This window comes from Peromyscus maniculatus, chromosome 23 (assembly GCF_049852395.1).
Source record: "Peromyscus maniculatus bairdii isolate BWxNUB_F1_BW_parent chromosome 23, HU_Pman_BW_mat_3.1, whole genome shotgun sequence".
Classification (NCBI taxonomy): Eukaryota; Metazoa; Chordata; class Mammalia; order Rodentia; family Cricetidae; genus Peromyscus; species Peromyscus maniculatus.
In genome coordinates this window covers 44,107,441-44,126,075 of record NC_134874.1, presented here as the reverse complement: position 1 = coordinate 44,126,075, position 18,635 = coordinate 44,107,441, and the positions used below count along the sequence as shown (strand labels likewise).

Here is an 18,635-nt window from a genome sequence, read left to right as displayed (position 1 = left end):
AAAGTAACTCATTTTTTTAGGTTAATTAAGACTAATTAGAGAGAAGCCAGGTATGGTAGCATAAACCTTTAATCCAGGTACTCAGGTAGCTGAAGCAGAAAGAAGCAAGCCTGGAGTACATCACACACATGGGTACACGCATGTGTTTGTGCACACACACACACACATAGAGATCAACCAGATTTTGAATATGATGAAATAATCCAATAACAAAACATAAACAGAATACATAGTTAAGCAAAGTTACCTAACCAAAGTTTTTCTTTTTGTGCTGGTCAGTCACTAAAAAATGCAAATGTCACAGTTTCACCTGTACAACCAGATGCTTATACCTTGAATTGTTTCTTTTGTGGGGATCAAACTCAGACCCCATACATGCTAGACAAATACTCCACCACTGAGCTCTGTCCTAGCCCTAGCCCTCGGTTTGCTTTGTATTTTGAGACAGGGCCTTGCTTTGTAGCCCAGGCTTCAAGCTTAGGATCCTCTTGTCTCAGCTTCCTGGGGAGCTGAGATACCAATGTGGCCAGCCTTTTTATTTTTATTTTTTCTTTTCCTGCTTTGAGCCAGCCTTAGACCCTGAGGCCTTTGGTGTCACCACTCCTGTTGCTCATGGGTCTGTGCTTTGAGTGGCAGGTGTGTCACAGTGTTAGCCTCCAACAGCAGCAGGAGTGGGTGAAGGGCGTTTACTCTGTCAGACAAGGCCTTGACTCACAGTGAGCCAAACAAGGGAAGCCTCCCTCAGAGGGCCGTTTGTGCTGCGCCTGAGCCATCTGCCATGTGAAGCTGTCACACTGGCAAGTTGGCAAGTGTGTACTACCATCCATGGTCACATGAGGTCATTCTGTGTCTACCTCTCCGGAGGAACATGGGGACAGTGACCTTCATACTTATACCACTCTGAACACCGCCCCGTGTGCGTGCATGCGTGCGTGCGTGCGTGTTAGGGCACAATCTCATAAATTCCTGCTAACCTCTCATCAGTAGAACAGTCAACAAGTGGGACACTCTAAGAAGAGGGGAGAAGGTGACTTCTGTTTGTTACCTCTGGTCAGAAGCCAGGAAGGAGCTCTAAGCCCCTTGTCCTCCCCGAGTCCAAGTTGAGAGTGCTAGTTGAAGGGGTGGCTTGCTGAGTCAGTGGTCCTGGGGCCACAGGCCCAGGAGTCAGAGCATCAGACCAGAGAGACGGCACCAGGGCTCTTTATGAGGACAGGCCCCACAGGGGAGCCTGGGTCTCCCTGCCCTTTGCCTGGCCTCCCAGCTGGCCGCAGCGCCTGGGCTGCATGGCAGAGCTTGTCTCTTCTTGCTTCAGAGAGCCCACTGCCCCCACATCAGGGATGACTCAGGGCCTGGCAAGCAGAAGCTGCTTTGAGCCTTTTTCTTTTTGTTCAGCCTGTGGTGGGGGAGCTCAGGCCTTGTCATATCCAGCAGGAAGACTCTGTGACCCCTTCCCTTTGGCAAGCCTCCACCACCAAATGGGAGGGACTTCCATATGTCTGGCCCCTCATTGTCTTGCTGCTCTGTGCCCCTGGTCTTCTCAGAGGGGAGCTGCCACCCTTATTCACGTGGCCTAAGTGTAGTCTGTAGGAGACACAGTTGCACTTCACTGGTGGGCAGAAAGCCTGGCATCCACAGTTCTGTTCTCAGGCTGTGTGTGTGTGTTTGTGTGTGTTACACATGTTATGCATGTGTGGACATGTAGAAGCCATAAGGTTGACTGACATTAGATATTTTGTTCTGTCACTGTCCACCTTAGTTTTTAAGACAGTGTTTCTTTCTCTCTCTCTCTCTCTCTCTCTCTCTCTCTCTCTCTCTCTCTCTCTCTCTCTTTCTCTCTCTCTCACACACACACACACACACACACACACACACACACACACACACACACACACACACACACAGTGACAGTGTGTCTTCACCCAGCTTTTACATGGTGATCCAAACTCAGGTTCTCAGTGCCCAGCAAACACTTTACCAACTAAGCCGTCTTCCCAATCTTTACTAGCTTTTTGACCATGGCCAAGTTAACTTCTAAACTTTGGTTTCTTTAACTGAGTGGGGGGGGGGGATGAGATTTTCTGTACCTTCTTTGAATTAATCAAGATAAAATGTGTCAGGCATACAATCTCCCCAGTGCCTGGCACCTAGGAGGGGGTGGTGTGTGTGTGTGTGTGTGTGTGAGAGAGAGAGAGAGAGAGAGAGAGAGAGAGAGAGAGAGAGAGAGAGAGAGAGAGAGAGAGAGAGAGAGAGAGAGACTGACTGACTAGGGGACAGAACCCAGGGCTTGGCGTGCTAGGCAAGCATTCTACCACTGACGTGCACTTTCAGCCCATGGCTTTTGTGACAGTCTCACTGTGTAGCTCAGGGTAGTCTTGCACTATTGATCCTCCTGCCTCAGTCTCCCTGTTTCCACCACTTTCATTAGCAGCCCCAGCTTTTCATTTGTTTGTTTGGGTTGTTGCTGGTTGTGTTGAGTCAGAACCTCCCTATATTGCCCAGGTTAGTTCCTGTGTTCTTCTACCTCAGTGTCCTGAGTAGCCATGGCTTTTAATTTTATCAGTGTTGACAGTTTTTCTTTTCCAGCAACCCATTTGGGCAACTGCTTGTTGTCAGACTTTTAAAAACAAACAAACAAACAAACAACCTGAAGCTGCTCAAAAGCACTTGCTGTGCAAGCATGAAGAGCTGGGTTCAGATCCCCAGCATCACATAGAAGCCAGGGGTGGTTGTGCACCCCGTAACCTGGCGCTATGGAGGGACAAGCGGGCAGATTGCCGGGGCTTGTCGGCTTCCAGTGGAGTAAGAGATTCTGTCTCAGAAGAACAGGGCAGAGAGTAACAGAGCAGGACCCTTGATGGGCCTCCTCATGCATGAATCATCAGAAGTTCAAGGTCAACTTAGGCCTCAGAGCAAGTTTGAGGCCAGCTGGGGCTACATGTGACCCTATTTGTAAATTTAAAAAGAAAACACAGTCAATACTTGTAAATCAAGTAAAACTTAGTTCGAACTTTCAACTTGGAGGCTGGTTTAAAGGTGTGCCTGAGCCAGGAGGTGGTGGTGTACATCTTTCATCTCAGTACTTGCGAGGCAGAGGCAATCGGATCTCTGAGTTCAAGGCCAGCCTGGTGTACAGAGTGAGTTCCAGGACAGAGAAACTCTGTCTCAAAAAACCTAAATAAATAAAAGCATGCCTGAACACAAGCTACTCTTGCAGAGGATTCAGGTTTAATTCCCAGTACCTACATGATGACTTACCACCATACTTAAGGGATCTGGCACCTCTTCTGGCCTCCACAGGTACCAGGCACATACATGTAGATGAAATCCTCACACACATAATAAAGGTATGCCTTTGTGAAATGGACTTGGGTCTACCCAATAAATTAAACTAAAGGACAGTGGTCCTGATGGGCCTGTAGGAGGTGTGCCTCTCTCAGCTTTCTCTTTTCTTTCCCTAGACCTCAGTAGCATCAGGTGGCTTTCCTGCTTCCCTTCTAGAGTGTCACAAGTCCCATCCTCACAGCAGCCACCCCCAAATGAGTGCCCACCCCTGTCAGCCTAGCCTCAGCACTGGGGTCGGGAGAAACTGAGGCCTGGAGAGGTAGCAGAGCTGGGCTGCCATGGAGCCTGCAGCAAGAGGGACTGGGAACCCATAAGGACCAGCCAGGCCAGTATGCACTGGAGTGGGAAGTCCCCACAGGACAGCACTCGGTTCTGAGGGAGTTCAGGCTGCCTGTCTGTGACAAGCAGAGCTGGGCCAGCTGCTGCATGCCTGAGGGAGAAACTAAACTTGCCTGGGGAAGGAAGTAAGGGTGACCTTAGGGGAGGGGCATGGGGAGACTCACAGGGATGGAAGGCTGCAGACTTTCCTGATGGGGGTGTGCTTGTGAATGCACCTTCACACGCACCTCCATGGGGCTCATCAGAGATGACCTTACGTCAAGCTCTAATTCCTTTTGTCTTTAGAATAACAAATTTGCCATAACAAGAGGGAAAGCAGTACCAGTGACTGCTGGAAGGGCATTTGGAGCTCTCCACTGCTGCCTAGATTGGGATTGGTCACTCTGATTTACTCTGGAATTTAGTCCTGAGCTAGCCCTGGTCCTGCATGTTATGTGTCTGCTCAGAGAGTATTTGGACTCGCTTGGGCTCAGGAGGAAGCAAATGGCGTGGAGATGCCAAAAAGCCATCTTAGAGTAGACCTGAGGAGTTCTGTTTCAGTTAAAAAACTGCCTCTGGACTTAAGCATGGTGGTACATGCACTCAGAAAGTTGAGGCAGGAGGATCACAAGATCCAGGCCAGCCTGGGCTGTATAGTAAAACCCTGTCTTCCCCCCCCACCCACACATACACAAAAAAAAAAAAAAGCCTAATAAGAACTAGGGACTGGGGAGTTGCTCAGTGGATAATGTGCTGAGTTCAAATTAAGGATTGGAAGGATTGGCCTGCCAGATCCTGGGAGCTTGCTGACCAGCCTGCCTAGCCCAGGTGGTGAGCTCTAGGGTCAATGAGAGACTGTGTCTCAAATACTAAGGTGGAACAAAAAAGAAGAAAGAAAAGAAAAAAGGAAAATGGAAAACAGTAGAATAGTTTCAACATCCAAAGTTGACCTCTGGCCTCTACACATATGTATACACATAAACAGGCACATACACGTACATACAAACATACATACATACAGTGAGTCATGGTCAAATTGAGTTTGTTCCAGGAAGGCAAGCTGACCCAATGTTAGAAAGTGAACGTAGGGGCTGGAGAGCTGGCTGGGTGGACAGTGCTTGCCATGCAGACTACGTGATCTGAATGTGATCCCTGAATCACAGTAGAGAAAACCAACTCGTCTAACCTTCATGCACTTGCATGTGTGCAAACAACAATAATAACAGTAAGTAAGCTAAAAAACTTATAAATACTTGTCACATCCTGGACAGCTACAAAATTTAGTCTGAAAGCATGTACACATTTTAAAAGTGGCCAAATAAGCCGGGCGTTGGTGGCTCACGCCTTTAGTCCCAGCACTCGGGAGGCAGAGCCAGGCGGATCTCTGTGAGTTCGAGGCCAGCCTGGGCTACCAAGTGAGCTCCAGGAAAGGCGCAAAGCTACACAGAGAAACCCTGTCTCAAAAAAAAAAAAAAAAAAAAAAACAAAAAACAAAAAAACAAACAAAAAAAAAAAAGTGGCCAAATAGTTCCGGACCCATAACTGAGTGGAAACTTAGAATAAACTCCACAAATACCACAACCCGCAGCCAGCAGAGTCCTTGTCCTGAGTTTGAGGCACTTCTTCCTCATTTTTTCTTGTGTTTTGTCACCTAAATATCACTAACAGGTAAAGTATGGGAGCATACAGCCTGCACCTGGGCTCGCTCCCTGACCTCCTCCTTACTTTGGTGTCTGTAGTTTGAGGACAGTAACATCTGCCTCTCAAGTTGCAGAAAACTAGTAACAGCAGAGGTCAACTGATGTCTGGCTCCTAGGAAGCAAGGTCTAGGCATTAGGGAGGTTTGGTTTGGCGCAGCTGGGCCTCTCTTATATATCCCAGGCTCTCTTATATATTCCAGGGATGCCCCTGGCTCAGTCTTCCCATGTCTGGCTTGTCTGTTAATTTTTATAACTAGTGTTGTATTTAGTTTTGCCTGTGTTTTAACTTTATGTGTATAAATACTTGTAAGGTTGGGCATGGTGGCACATGCCTGTAATCCTAGCACTCTGAGAGTTGGAAGCCACCCTGGGCTACGTGAGACCGGACTCCAAAAAAAAAAAAAAAAAAAAGGAACATAAATGTTAGTAGACGAGCTGACTGTGGCAGGGTTGTTTCTCAGTTTGAGGCCGACCTAGGCTACGGTAGAGTGAGGCTCTGCCACCACCACACTCCCTAAAAAGAAAAACGTTACCCTGACTTGTTAGACAGACATTGTGTTTTGAGATGCATTATAGACATGTAGTGATCATAACCCCCATGTTTGCAGTGCTGTGTTGATTAATGGCACAGCTGAGCTGGGGTCCGCTGAACTTAGAGGTAGATGGTGGTCACTTCACACTGGGCTGTTGGAACCATCCTCTGTGGAGCAGTGGCTCTCCTAACAGGTTCCTTGTCCCCGAGTCTTCTTCAGGCTCAAAATTACGTTCCCAACACTAACAAGCGTGTCGGGGTGCCGTCACTCAGATACCACACTAGATATGTATTTGTATATTCTTGGCTTTGAAAATGTTCTCAGAGCTAAACCTGACAGCACAGGCCTGTTGTCCCAGCTACTCTGGAAGCTGAGACAGGAGGATTGCAAGATCAAGGTTAGCCTAGACAGTTTAGTCAGAGCCTGTCTCAAAATGAAAACTCTAAAGAGGGCTGTGGTTAGGGTCTAGTGTAGATCCTGACCTAGCATGTGAGGCTCTAGTGCAGTCTCCAGCAGTGGGGGTGGGGCTGGACTTCTTCAGTTTTCATTTCTAATGCAAGGATTATTGGAAGCTTGAGCTACCGAGTGCTTCGGGTTCCAAGTCTTTGCTCTATTTGGGAATGGAGTAAAAATCCAGGGGCTTTCCAGAGGGAGCTGAAGAAGCAGGTGCTGACTCACCATGTTCAAGGCTAGAACTTCCCAGCAGGCTGTGGGGTTTACTGATTGTTTATTAGCAGTTCTGCCAGTGGGTGGGTGGGTCTTTCTCACTGCTAGGGGCCAGGTCTAGACAGGTGCTAGACAGTGGGCAGTTGGGGTCACGAAGCTAAGAAAAGGGAAATACTTGACAAAGTCAGCCTTGAAAACCACACATTGGATGGGGCAGTGGTGGCACATGCCTTTAGCACCAACACTGGAGAGGCAGAGGCAGGTGGATCTCTGTGAGTTCGACGCCAGCGTGGTCTACAGAGTGAGTTCCAGGATAACCAGGGCTACACAGAGAAACCCTGTCTTGAACCACCGCCCCTCTCCCCAAAAAATAGAAAACAAAGAAAGAAAGGCACACATTGGGCTGCGACTCCTGCAAGTTGACCTCTGACACACATGCACACACGGTGGTGTGCATGTGCGCACCCCACAAATAAATAAACTTTTGAAAAAAAAAATTAGAAGAAAGCTGGGTATTGTGGCACATACCTTTTTGTTGTTGTTGTGGTTTGGTATTTCGAGACAGGGTTTTTCTGTGTAGTTTTGGCGCCTGTCCTGGATCTCGCTGTGTAGAGCAGGCTGGCCTCAAACTCACAGAGATCCGCCTGGCTCTGCCTCCCAAGTGCTGGGATTAAAGGCATGCGCCTCCACCGCCCAGCATGACACACACCCTTAATCCTAGCCTTCAGGAGGCAGAGGCAAATAGATCTCTCAGAGTTGAAGGTCAGCCTGATCTACATAGAAAATTCCAGAACAGCCAAAGCTATATGGTAAGACCCTGTCTCAAAAAACAACTACCAAAAAGAATCTCTAAAGGGCTTTGAAGGGACGAAGACGTGTATCTTTCTACAGTAAACAGGACCTCTGAGGCTCAAGGGACTGCTAGGGCTGAGGGACACTAGGGAGCGTGACATTTTTTGGCTCATAGTTTCCTATCCCTAAAATACTGCTTTCTATAGCTGGATAATAAGCTGCCACTATATGGCAACTTAAAGCCACAGACGCCTGGTACACAAGAGGTATAGTGTGTGTGCCCAGAGGGTAGAGGACAGGACTGGGCTCTCAGGTCCTCAAGCAGTCCAGATGTGATCTGTGCCTTCATCTAAGTTATGTGCCTGATGTTCCCATTTTCTTGGTAGCTGTCAATAAAGACTGTTCTCAGCTCTTCCTTGTTACCTGTCACCCTTGACTGTGTCCTCCAAGGACCCTGTGCATGTCACATCTGTGCTGTCCCACTAATCCCCAGCCCTTTAACTGCACTAAACAGGGACACCTCCTCCTCCTTGTTGATGCCACCACCTAATCTAACAACAGGGACATATCTAACAGTAGTGAGCCTTGAAAGCATACACAAAGACTGCTCCAGACCATTGAGAGACCTGAACAGAGGAGGTGGAGAGTGACCCTCTGGATGACTCAAGACTGTCTTCTGGCTCCATACGTGTGTGCAAGCACACACGCATGCGTGCCCCAGATAGAGACTCCTCTTTCCTTCTGCTTATGCTACCACCTCAGTAGAACCGAAGGAATGCCCCGGCTGTGAGCTGTCTCCCCTGTCCAGCTGGCTGGGATGGAATAGCTGTGACCCAGCAGCTTCCTGTCTTTGTACTGGGGGAGGGGATGTGTGTGGACGGACCAGGAGAGGGAATTGTCGGCATAGGGGCTGAGCCACTTGGTCTCTTGACAGAGACTTCCTTACATGGAGGTGGGAACTGCTGTGGGAAAAGCCCATGCTGCCTGGAAAGGTGAGAGCTTGTTTCTGGGCCTCAGGGGCCTCTTCCTACCTCAGAGCTTGGTTGCCAGCCACCAGGGCCGTCTTTTCTGCTTATCGTGGGGGCTGGGTTGGGGGAACTTGAGTGCTGCTATCCCGGGAACAAAATCCTCTCTTTGAGTCATTCCTGTGGCCTTCCCTCCAGAGCAGGAAGGAAGTGACTGTTCACTTCTTCCTCTGGGCCATCTGGGACAAAGGACAGAGAGACGGACAAACAAGGGCCAGGCTTTGTGTGCACATATGTCATCTCAGCACAAGAAGGCTGAGGCAGGAGGATCATTAGTTCAGGCCAGCCTAGGCTGCATCATGAGACCCCCCCCCCCATCTCAAAGGTTTAAAAAACAAAACAACAAAAACAACTGTCCTTTAGAGGTTGGTGAGCCCTGTTCTCAACTTTGTCAGAAAATCACAAGCTGTAATGGGTGACCTGTCTTAGCCTTCCCTTGTCAAAGACCTAGAATGTCCACCTTTCTAGGATGGCGTAGCATTTGCCTTCCAGGTGTGTGGACCTGAGTTTGAGTGGTGGTACATGCTTGTAATCCCAGCATCTGTAGGCAGACAGGAGGAACTCTGGGGTTCACTGGCCAGTTCAGCCTGGTTGGTGATCTCCAGAACACTGAGAGACCCTGTTTCAGAGAGGTGGACCGTCCTCCTGAGAATAACACCCAAGATTGTCTTTTGGCCTCCACACATGTGCATGTGCATGCATACACCCACACATGCACTCTTTCAAGCATATAAAGTAAAAGGATCATTTTGTCTTGGTGCTGTCTTGGTGCACATGTGTGTATGGCCTTGCCTTTGTCCACTCCTGTGAGAATGCACCAAAGTAAAGGCAGCAGGTGAGCCAGGCCCGCTGTCATCTTTCAGACTAAGGTTCTTAGAGAGCCATGCTCTTTGGGGTTCGTGGAGGAATTGCTTTCCCATCTTCAGCTTGCTTGCTTCCTTGCCTGTTTTTTTCTTTTAATTATCGTTATTACATTTATTTTGTGTGTGTACACATGCTCAAGCACATGCATGCTGTGACACACATGTAGAGGTCAGAGGAAAACTTTGTGGAGTCAGTTGTCAATTTCTTCCTTCATAGGTTCCAGGGATCAAACTGAGGTCATCAGCCATGGCAGCAAGTGCTCTTACCACTGAGCCATCTCACTAGCCCAGCCGTTGATTTCTAAAGGAAGCTTTGCACACTGTAACCCCCCCCACACACATACACACACACATACCCATGGCATTCCCGTTAGTCACCACATAATAGCCTCTCGGCTCCTCTAGGGCCCTGTGAGTGCCATTGCATTTAGTTAGAGGGCAGGGCCGTGAGTGATGCACACAGGGAGGGGCATCAGTTGTTCGATGGCCCAGTTTGTGTCCAGAAGAAAGACTCATCACTAAAGTCTCCTTGTTCTGTGTCATGAATCACAGAGTGCTTCTAGAAACTGGATTGCCGGTTCTTGTCCCCTCTCCTCAGGACTTAGTGTTTTTACAGACAGCACCCAAAGCCCCTTGGGCCATGTGTGTCAGAGACAAAACCACACAGCAGCCAGGGTTTTACTTCTAGCCCTAGCCCTTGCTGCTGGTGTGACCTGGAGATGCCAGTATCCACCATCTATACCTGAAGGCCGCAGGGAAGCACCAAGAAGAAGAATTTGAACCTAGGGCTGGAGCTGCAGGAATAATAGATGTTTCCTTTACTTGTTTGTTTTGAGACAGTGCCTCTCGTATCAGAGGCTGGCCTCAAACTGGCTCTGTAGCTGAGGGTGGCCTGGAACTCCTGATCCTCCTGCCTCCACTTCCCAAGTGCCAGCATTATAGGTGTGCCCACCACACCCAGTTTGTATGGTGTTAGGAGTGGAACTCCGGACTCCATGCTGCATGCTAGACAACCACTCTAGAACTGAGCCACATCTCCAGCCCTGACGCAGCTTTTTGTTTGGTTGTTTGTTTGTTTGTTTTGTTTTGTTTTTTTAAGTTGTAGGGTTTGGGGATTATTTTTGCTTGGTTATTGTTTTGTTTCTCTGAAATAGGGTATTGTTCTACCTGGATTGGTTGGCCCTGAACTGTGGTATCCCGTCTCAGCTTCCCAAGAGTTGGGATCAGACATGTATAGCACCACACCTGTATCATTTCTTAAACTACCTGTACTGTCCTGTGTTGCTCTTCGTAGCTGTGACCCAAAGCAACCTGAAGGAGGAAAGGGTTTGTTTGGCTTACACTTCACCTCGCAGTCCATCACTGAGGGAAGTCAGGCAGGAACCCGGAGACAGGAGCTGATGCAGAGGCCAGGGAGGACCACTGTTCCACTTCTCCTAGTTTGCTCGCCTACCGTTTTTATACAACCCAGGAACTGCCTGCCCAGGGATAGCACCATCCACAGCGTTCCCACATCACATCAGTCATGAATCAAGAAAATGCTCCCCAGATTTACCACAGGCCAATTTGATGGAGACATTCCTCTGTCTGGTCCCTCTTCCTAGATGACTCTAGCTTGTGTCAAGTTAACAAAAAACCAAGCCCACACGGATACTCTCTGCCTTCCTAGACTTTGCTTTCCTGTTTTGCACAGCGGAACAGCTCTGCCATCGTCCCCCACCCCCACCCCAGCTCCCACTACACCCTTTCATCTGTTACTGGGCTTCCTCCATCAAAACTGAGTTGTGACTGTTTCTCTTCATGACAGGGTGAATCAGTGAAGTACTTCCTGGATAACTTAGACCGGATTGGCCAGCTGGTGAGTAGCCCCCCCTCCTTGCCACCCCAGTCTACCATCCAGGGTTAGAAAACCTGATGTGGAGACCAAAGCAGACAGCAGGCTCCAACGACAGCATGGCCCAGCTCAGCACATCGAGTGACTGTAAACTGTTCCGTCTGTTATGTCCCCATTCGGCTCTACACACCTGGTCTTAGGGAAGAAATGGCCCTGTGAGAAACACAGGAGCCCTGGCTAGGGCCAAAGGAGGCTTTTCTGTCACCTGTTCTGGGAGAGGAGTTCTAGCATATGCCAAGGCCAGCAGTATGATGAGGCTCCAGGTAAAGTGGTGATCATTCATGGTGACCAGCTTGCCTGCCCGAGAGCACCTCCATTGTCACTGCCTCCGCATAGTGTCTCGGCTCTAGATGTGGTGGAATGACATCAGCAGGCCAGAGGGTCAAGAGTTAGAGGCCGGCCTGGGAGACGGTCTCAGTACGACATAGAAATAAGATCCGTGTGCATGGCTAACAAAACTGAAGAGCACGGTCACACCGCCGTTGTGCTCCTGAAGGACCAGCAGAGGCTCCCGTGCCCACCAGCCAGCACCCAGGCAGTCTGGAGACTCCCTACTACCTGGCGAATGTTTCTGGTGATAGATACTCTTACTTTTGTAACATTTGAACTGAACTGACCTCCAATGAGCCCCCACTCATCCCACATGGCTAGTGTCACTGAAATGTCTGTTGTCTGTAGATTTTCTCCTCCCTGCTGGGCTGTCTTCCCCTTCTGATTTACTAACTGAAATACCCATATTATTCATCCATTGAGTGTCTTAGTCTGGATCTCACTGTTCTATTTTCATAGTGTAGTGGACAGATATCTTCTGTCCTCTGTGACCTAGTAAGTTATCTCCAGCTAGTGTTGGTCATGGCCTCTTGGCTTTTTGGTGAGACATGAGTGGAAAAATGTTCTAGTCCCTGAGATCTTCACAATGCAGAATCAAAGAGGTTTGAAAGTTGCCACAGTTAAGTCTCAGTGGTGGAGCACCTGCCTAGAATCCCCCAGTGAGGGGCTGGGGTGTGGCTCAGTGGTGGAGCATGCAGAAAGCTCTGTGTTTTATCTTCAGCACCAAATAAAAGAAAGTTTTCTAAGTCAAACATATTAAATTTCTCATAGGTTTCATTTAGATCTCATTACACAACCTAAACCAAATTAGTTAATGGGAAGATTTTAGAATGTACATGTTTGGAAGCTAGAAAACTCAGCAATGTCTGTGGTATAGAAACAAATGAAAAAGATGTTTAATTTCTTCTTGTGGAGAAGACAGACGAGATTTTACACATGGCTTAACTGAAGATTCTGGCTATTCTGTCTCAAGCCAGAGAGCATGTATTCACTGCTAAACGAGGTGTTTAATCCCGTTGTTTTGTTGCGAGGTAGATTTATAGTTCTGTCAGTGAGACTTGCTTTTGGCATTTGGTTAAATGTTCTTGCAAAAGTCCCTGTATCTTTCTGCTGCAGCCTGTCTTTCTGCCAGCTTTTTTATGCTCATCCCTTCCTGTTTTTCTTCCTTCTCAAACGTCTCCCTTCCTCACATTTTCCAGAACTACTTCCCCAGTAAGCAAGACATCCTGCTGGCCAGAAAGGCCACCAAGGGAATCGTGGAACATGACTTCGTCATAAAGAAAATCCCATTTAAGATGGTGGATGTAGGCGGCCAGAGGTCACAGCGCCAGAAGTGGTTCCAGTGCTTTGACGGGATCACATCGATCCTGTTCATGGTGTCCTCGAGCGAGTACGACCAGGTCCTCATGGAGGACAGGCGCACCAACCGGCTGGTGGAGTCCATGAACATCTTCGAGACCATCGTCAACAACAAGCTGTTCTTCAACGTCTCCATCATCCTCTTCCTCAACAAGATGGACCTCCTGGTGGAGAAGGTGAAGTCGGTGAGCATTAAGAAGCACTTCCCGGATTTCAAGGGGGACCCGCACCGGCTGGAGGACGTCCAGCGCTACCTGGTACAGTGCTTTGACAGGAAGCGTCGGAACCGCAGCAAGCCGCTGTTCCACCACTTCACCACCGCCATAGACACCGAGAACATCCGCTTCGTGTTTCATGCTGTGAAGGACACGATCCTGCAGGAGAACCTGAAAGATATCATGCTGCAGTGAGAGAGAGACAGCCCCTCTGCCGTCCTCTCGTGCCTCCACGGCCCAGGGTCACATGTCTGGTGTGTCGTCGCCTGCATGGACCTGCAGTGGGCATCGGATCCACACCATCTAATACCTGGCTCAAGAATGCTGGACTGCCAGCCACACCAGCGAGCTCCAGGCAAGAGGACGTAGGAGTGTCAGTGACAGCTACTGAATCCGGGGACTGTGAAACTACTGAATCCACGCCATCGCTCTGGTGTTGATCTGTAAAACCTGGCAACGCAGCTTTTTCCCTCCTTCCAGAAACTGTTCCTTGCTGACACAGCTTACCCAAGGTCCAGGCACACGTGTCCTCTCATTCATGACAGAAACACAAACCCAGCTGGCCTTGCAGCTGGCTCTTCCCTCTGACTTGCAGGTCCTCACTGAGACACACTAACTCGGAAGCTTAGCCTCACGTTAGGCTATAGAGGGGCATGTGACGCTGCTAAGCTCAGAGTGTCCAAGCTCAGGCCACAGTGCCACCCCTGCAGAGTGCACACACTGCCTTTAAAATTGTGCCAACACCCTCAGACGCCCCACTCCAGGCATATCAGGATGAGCCAAGGAGCCAGGTGTCCCCACTCCCTCTGTAGAGAACAAAGTGGGAGTCGTGACACCGCCTTAGTACCCCAGCAGTCACTCCCCTGTCTGCGTGCCCAGCGGGGCTCAGCGTGGAGAGGGGCCTCTGGAGCGGCTCTGGCTAGCCCGTGTATACATACTGGTGCTCTCTACTCCATCCCCATCCCTCCACAGCCAGTGGCAAAGACACAGAACCAAGTGGCCTTGTAGGTGGCTCCTATGCCTTACTTGACAGTTGGTGGCATGTAGCATCCTCTATCCTGGGCTCTGGAAGCAGGCCAGAGAGATGCTCTGGAGTTGCAGAGCATCTCCATGCCTTGGCTGCTTGGTGGGCCCCAGCCACTGGCCCTTCAGGAGAAGCCCTGGGCTCTGCACACCACCCCTCACCGTTGCCTTCACAGTGCGCTCTGCTCTCAGAGGTGCTGGCAGGCTGCCTTCCTTCACAGTGCACACAAAGCCAATAGGCACCCTCCAAACTCTGGGGACATCAGCACAACATCTCAGCCTGGCCTGCCCAGCTTCCTGGCAAGTGTCACACTATTTTACAATATATTGCATTCCAGACCTGGCCCTCTGTACATTAATTATTCTCTAGGGGTTGGGGGTGGGGCTTATGACTTCCTAGCATTTGAAACAAAAGATCTCTGGCCCCAGAGTGTTCTGTGGCTCACTAACACATCCAAGGGCCCTGTCTGCAGGCACACTGCTCCTGACACAGCATCCCATCTTGGCTTATTTCAGCAACCAGACAAATAGGATTCTTGGAGCAGATGCTAAGCCAGGAGAAGGGGGGCTGCTTCTGAAACCCCACTATTGCAGTGCTGTGATTAGGAAATAGCAGTCAGCCTCCCTGTCACTTGCTCTCGCTCTCTGTGCTCAAGAGTTTGTATCAGCGTTTGCTGAGCTTCTGACTCTTTCCTTTGGGAAGAAAACAGCCATTCTGCCTGCTTCACCAAGTCTTCATGGGCTGAGGGGATGTGGCCAGCAACCTTGCCGGGCTCCTCAGGGGTCTTAGGTCCGCACACAGTAAGCATCCTTGCCAGGTGCCTCATGTATCTCAGTCAGTGCCAAGACCCCAAGCAGACACAAGCTGTTCCCCAGCCGCTGTTGGAGGCTGTTGTGACTGAGGTGAGTGGTGGGGTTGTCAAGGAACAGTGCTGTCCCTCTGACAGCCTGACGTATGTACCAGTCCCTTTCAAAGCTGGAAGCATGTGAGTAGCAAGATGTGAACTTGCAACTAGCTGAGCAGGTGGATGGCCAGAGGCCCAGCGGCTTGGACCAGCTCAGCCTCTGGCCCACCTCCCTGGTGAGCCAAGCCTGGCCATATCCTCTGTTAGGATGCCCCACTCTGTGATCCGTGATGCAATCGGAAAAGGAGATGGTGTTTGCAGGGCGAGGTTGAAGTCATTTACAAGTCTCTACACATAGACTATAGTCAGGTTTGTCTCCCAGACCCTAGGCTTTTCTATTTTTTTTTTTTTATTTTAATTTCACTGTTACCTTGACTATTGTCCTTTTTATTGCAGTGTTGGAGAAGCAGAAGGTATTTGTGCCTCCTCTATTACTGCAAAAAAACAAATGTAACAATAAACTTGCTAAAAATCAGCCTGCTTCCTGCCTAGTAGACTGTAGATGTTAAAGAATGGATGGGGTGGAGGTGGGGGTATTCTGAGAAGTGTTCTTGACTCTCTCTATAATTTAGAGATCACTAGGATTTCTAGTCTTGTGATTTCCCTACTTTTTTGATAAGATAAAAATAATAGCAAAAAGAGGCCTGGGGAGTGGCCCAGGGAGACAACTGCTTTCCATACAAGTGTGAGGCCCTGGGGAAGCAGGGCCAGGGACCCAGAGAGCCTCAGGCCCCAGTAAGACACCTTGTCTCAGTGAACATGGTGGACAGCTCCTGGGGAACAGCCCAAGGATGACCTCCACGTGCACATACACACACAAAAACAATACCAGTGAGCCAAGCTGATGGGTCGGACTGGCCAGCTTGGGTCTGAAGTAGTTTGGTTTGTTAGGGTTTCGCTGGGGCCAGCTGCCCTCTACTTCACACTGGTGTTGGCATTGATTGGGTGGATCTCGCTTGAAGATTTGAGCATCACACCTCTAGATGTTGGTTAAAATGAGTCCTTGGTTTTACTTTGCTTAGTAAAAAACACTGGTTACCGCTCAAAGCCAACACTCACTTTCTCATTTTCCCATCCCCAAATCTTCTTCACTTGAAGATTCACTATTGCAAATTTTAATTTCATGTACCTGAGCCTGGCAGGTGAGAGAGCTATCATAAATGCCCTTTTTAAATGAAAGTCCCCCAAACACGTGATTTGATGTGGTATATACATTAAAATGCACCTTATCCAGGTACGCAGTCATACACCTTGGGAGGCAGAGGCAGGAGCCTCTACTACTGCTTACACATTCAAAGCCTAGGATGCAGGAGACCCACTCCAAAGGGGCCAGGGAGAGGGCTCAACAGATAAGAGCACTTACTGCACACGCCTGAGGACCGGAGTTCAAATCCAGAGCCCCACATTAAATGTCAGTTGTAGCTGTATGCTTCTTCACCCCAGCACTGTGGAGGACAGGGACAAGTGCTTGCTGGCCATCAGTGCAGCTCCTAGTGAGAGACCCAGCCTCGGGGGAGAGTGGTAAAGCAGGGCCCTGGACATCCTCTGCTCGTGCATATCGACATACGCACCCCACACACTAAACAACAAAGGAGCTGCTGCTCACTTCACAGAAACACCAAGAACCAGCCAAAGCACTGTGTGAGCTACTGGTAATGGAGACATTTTCCACACCAGGTGGTTTGTTGGGAAAAAAAACCACTGGCTTCAGCCTCTGCCGGGCAGCACCTTGAGCAATGCCTGGAAGCATGGGAGTTAGGGGCTTCCTTTTCCAGCCCTGGCACTGGTGGGCAGAATAAAGGAGGTTGTTCTAGCTGTCACCTTGGCACCATTATGGTGTGACCTACCCAGATGAACGTGATCCCAGCCCTTCCAGATCTTGGCAGAGCTGTTCCCTGGGACTGAGGGTCTCAGTAACTGGCTTTCTCTCTCTCTCTCTCTCTTTTTTTTTTTTTTTTTTTTTTTTTTTTTTTTTTTTTTTTTTGGTCTTGAACTTCCGTTAGTCCCTTTGTCTCCATCTCCTGAGCGCTGGGATTATAACTGGGTACCACCAGGCCTGGTTTATATAACCCAGCACTGCAAATGGAACCCAGGGCCTCCTGAATGCTGGGCACGCACTCTGCAAACTGAGCTACATCCCCAGCCCAAGAACCCAGCTTTTGAAATCTGCTTGCGAGAAATGCAAAAGACCAGTGGACAACAGCTGGCAGCTCTTCCTGCCCTGGCTCAGCGTCCCCCAGCATCACCTCGCATTGCCGGCTGGAGCCCAAAATAACTCAGGTTTATTTTTGAGCTCGGCTTCTTGGGTACGAGGCAAATGAAAACAAGCTTTAAGTCAAGAGGCTTGTTTTAAAAGGCAATTTCCAAGAAACATCTGGGGTCACTGTGGGTTCAGCCCCACCCAGCATGCCGTGTTCCTTGTGATAGCTGCCAGGTTACGGGCCCCCTGCTTCAGGCTGCAGAGGGATTGAGTCCCCAGGGGTCTTTGTTTTATTAGTATTATTTTATTATTTTATTACTGCATGTGTGTGCAAGTATGCCACGGCATGGGTGTGGGTGTCAGAGGGCAACTTTATGGAATCAGTTCTTTCCTTCCACATTTACATGGAGGATCCAGGGCTGGTTGACGGGCTCACATGGGAAGCACCTTTACCCACTGAGCCATCTCATTGGCCTGATTTTTGTTCTAGGTAGTGTAACCTCCAGCTTCCCACCCTGTAGAGAGGCAAGTGTGTAGAAGATTCCAGAAGCTGTAACAGCTGGGTGGGGGCTGCCCGGGAGACCAGGTACAGGTGTCCAGCCATCTGTGCATCTCCTCATTCTGCCTATTTTCCCCACAGAGTTCAAAGAACATGGTTAGTGAAAGCAGAGGGCTCGGGCAGGCAAACGGCCTCATTTCACTCAGCTCCATGTTGCTGAGCCTCACGAGGTTACCACCTCAGCTTCCGTAGCCATAGAACAGAGTGGCGTGCTGTGCACACTCACTCTCAGATTTGAGGCTGGGTGGCAAGATGGCTGAACTGAAAAGTGCTTGCCACACAAGCCTGATGCCCTGAGTTCAATCCCCAGAACCCATGGGGTGAACTGACTTCCAAAAGTTTTCTTCTGACCTCTACATGCATGCCACACAAGTGTACCTTCCTCTGCCCATTCACACACACTAAGGTTTTAGTAAGAGAAGTGAGTGAGTGGACACAATACATTCCCTGCACTTAGAGGCTAAGAGGCATGGCAAGGCCTGGTGATGGACACCTGAAGTCTCTACATGTGGGAGGCCCAGCAAGACAGTGAGCTCCAGCCCGAGGGGATAGAGCAATATCATCTCAGCTGGTAAAGGTACTCAGGACCCAAGTTTGATCCCCAGAAACCAAGTAAAAAAGCTGGGCATGCTGGCACATAATCCCAGCTCTGGAGAGGTGGAGACAGGCAGCTCTCTAAGGGCTCACGGGCCAGCCAGTCTAGTTTAACGTGGCAAGTTCCAGGCTAGTGAGAGACTGTCTCAAAAAGCAAGATAGACATTCTCAAAGAATGAAAGTACTATTTTTTTTAATAGCAAGATGGACCAGGCCTGTGGTGCACACCTTTAATTTCAGCACTGGGGAGGCAGAGGCAGGTGGATTTCTGTGAGTTAGAAACCAGACTGGGGGACTAAAGAGAAGACTCAGCACTT

At 49.4% G+C, this 18,635-nt stretch overlaps 1 protein-coding gene across 1 annotated transcript in view; it reads left to right on the top strand.

Annotated features, from left to right (window-relative positions):
• Positions 1-15,440, top strand: part of Gna12 (G protein subunit alpha 12) — an 86,101-nt gene extending 70,661 nt beyond the window's left edge. Inside the window, exons 3-4 of the mRNA XM_006990742.3 lie at positions 11,047-11,097; positions 12,663-15,440. Of these exons, the coding sequence (XP_006990804.3) occupies positions 11,047-11,097; positions 12,663-13,232 (621 nt within the window). The 3' untranslated portion in view covers positions 13,233-15,440. The remainder of the gene's footprint in view (positions 1-11,046; positions 11,098-12,662) is intronic.
• Positions 15,441-18,635: the final 3,195 nt, after the last annotated feature.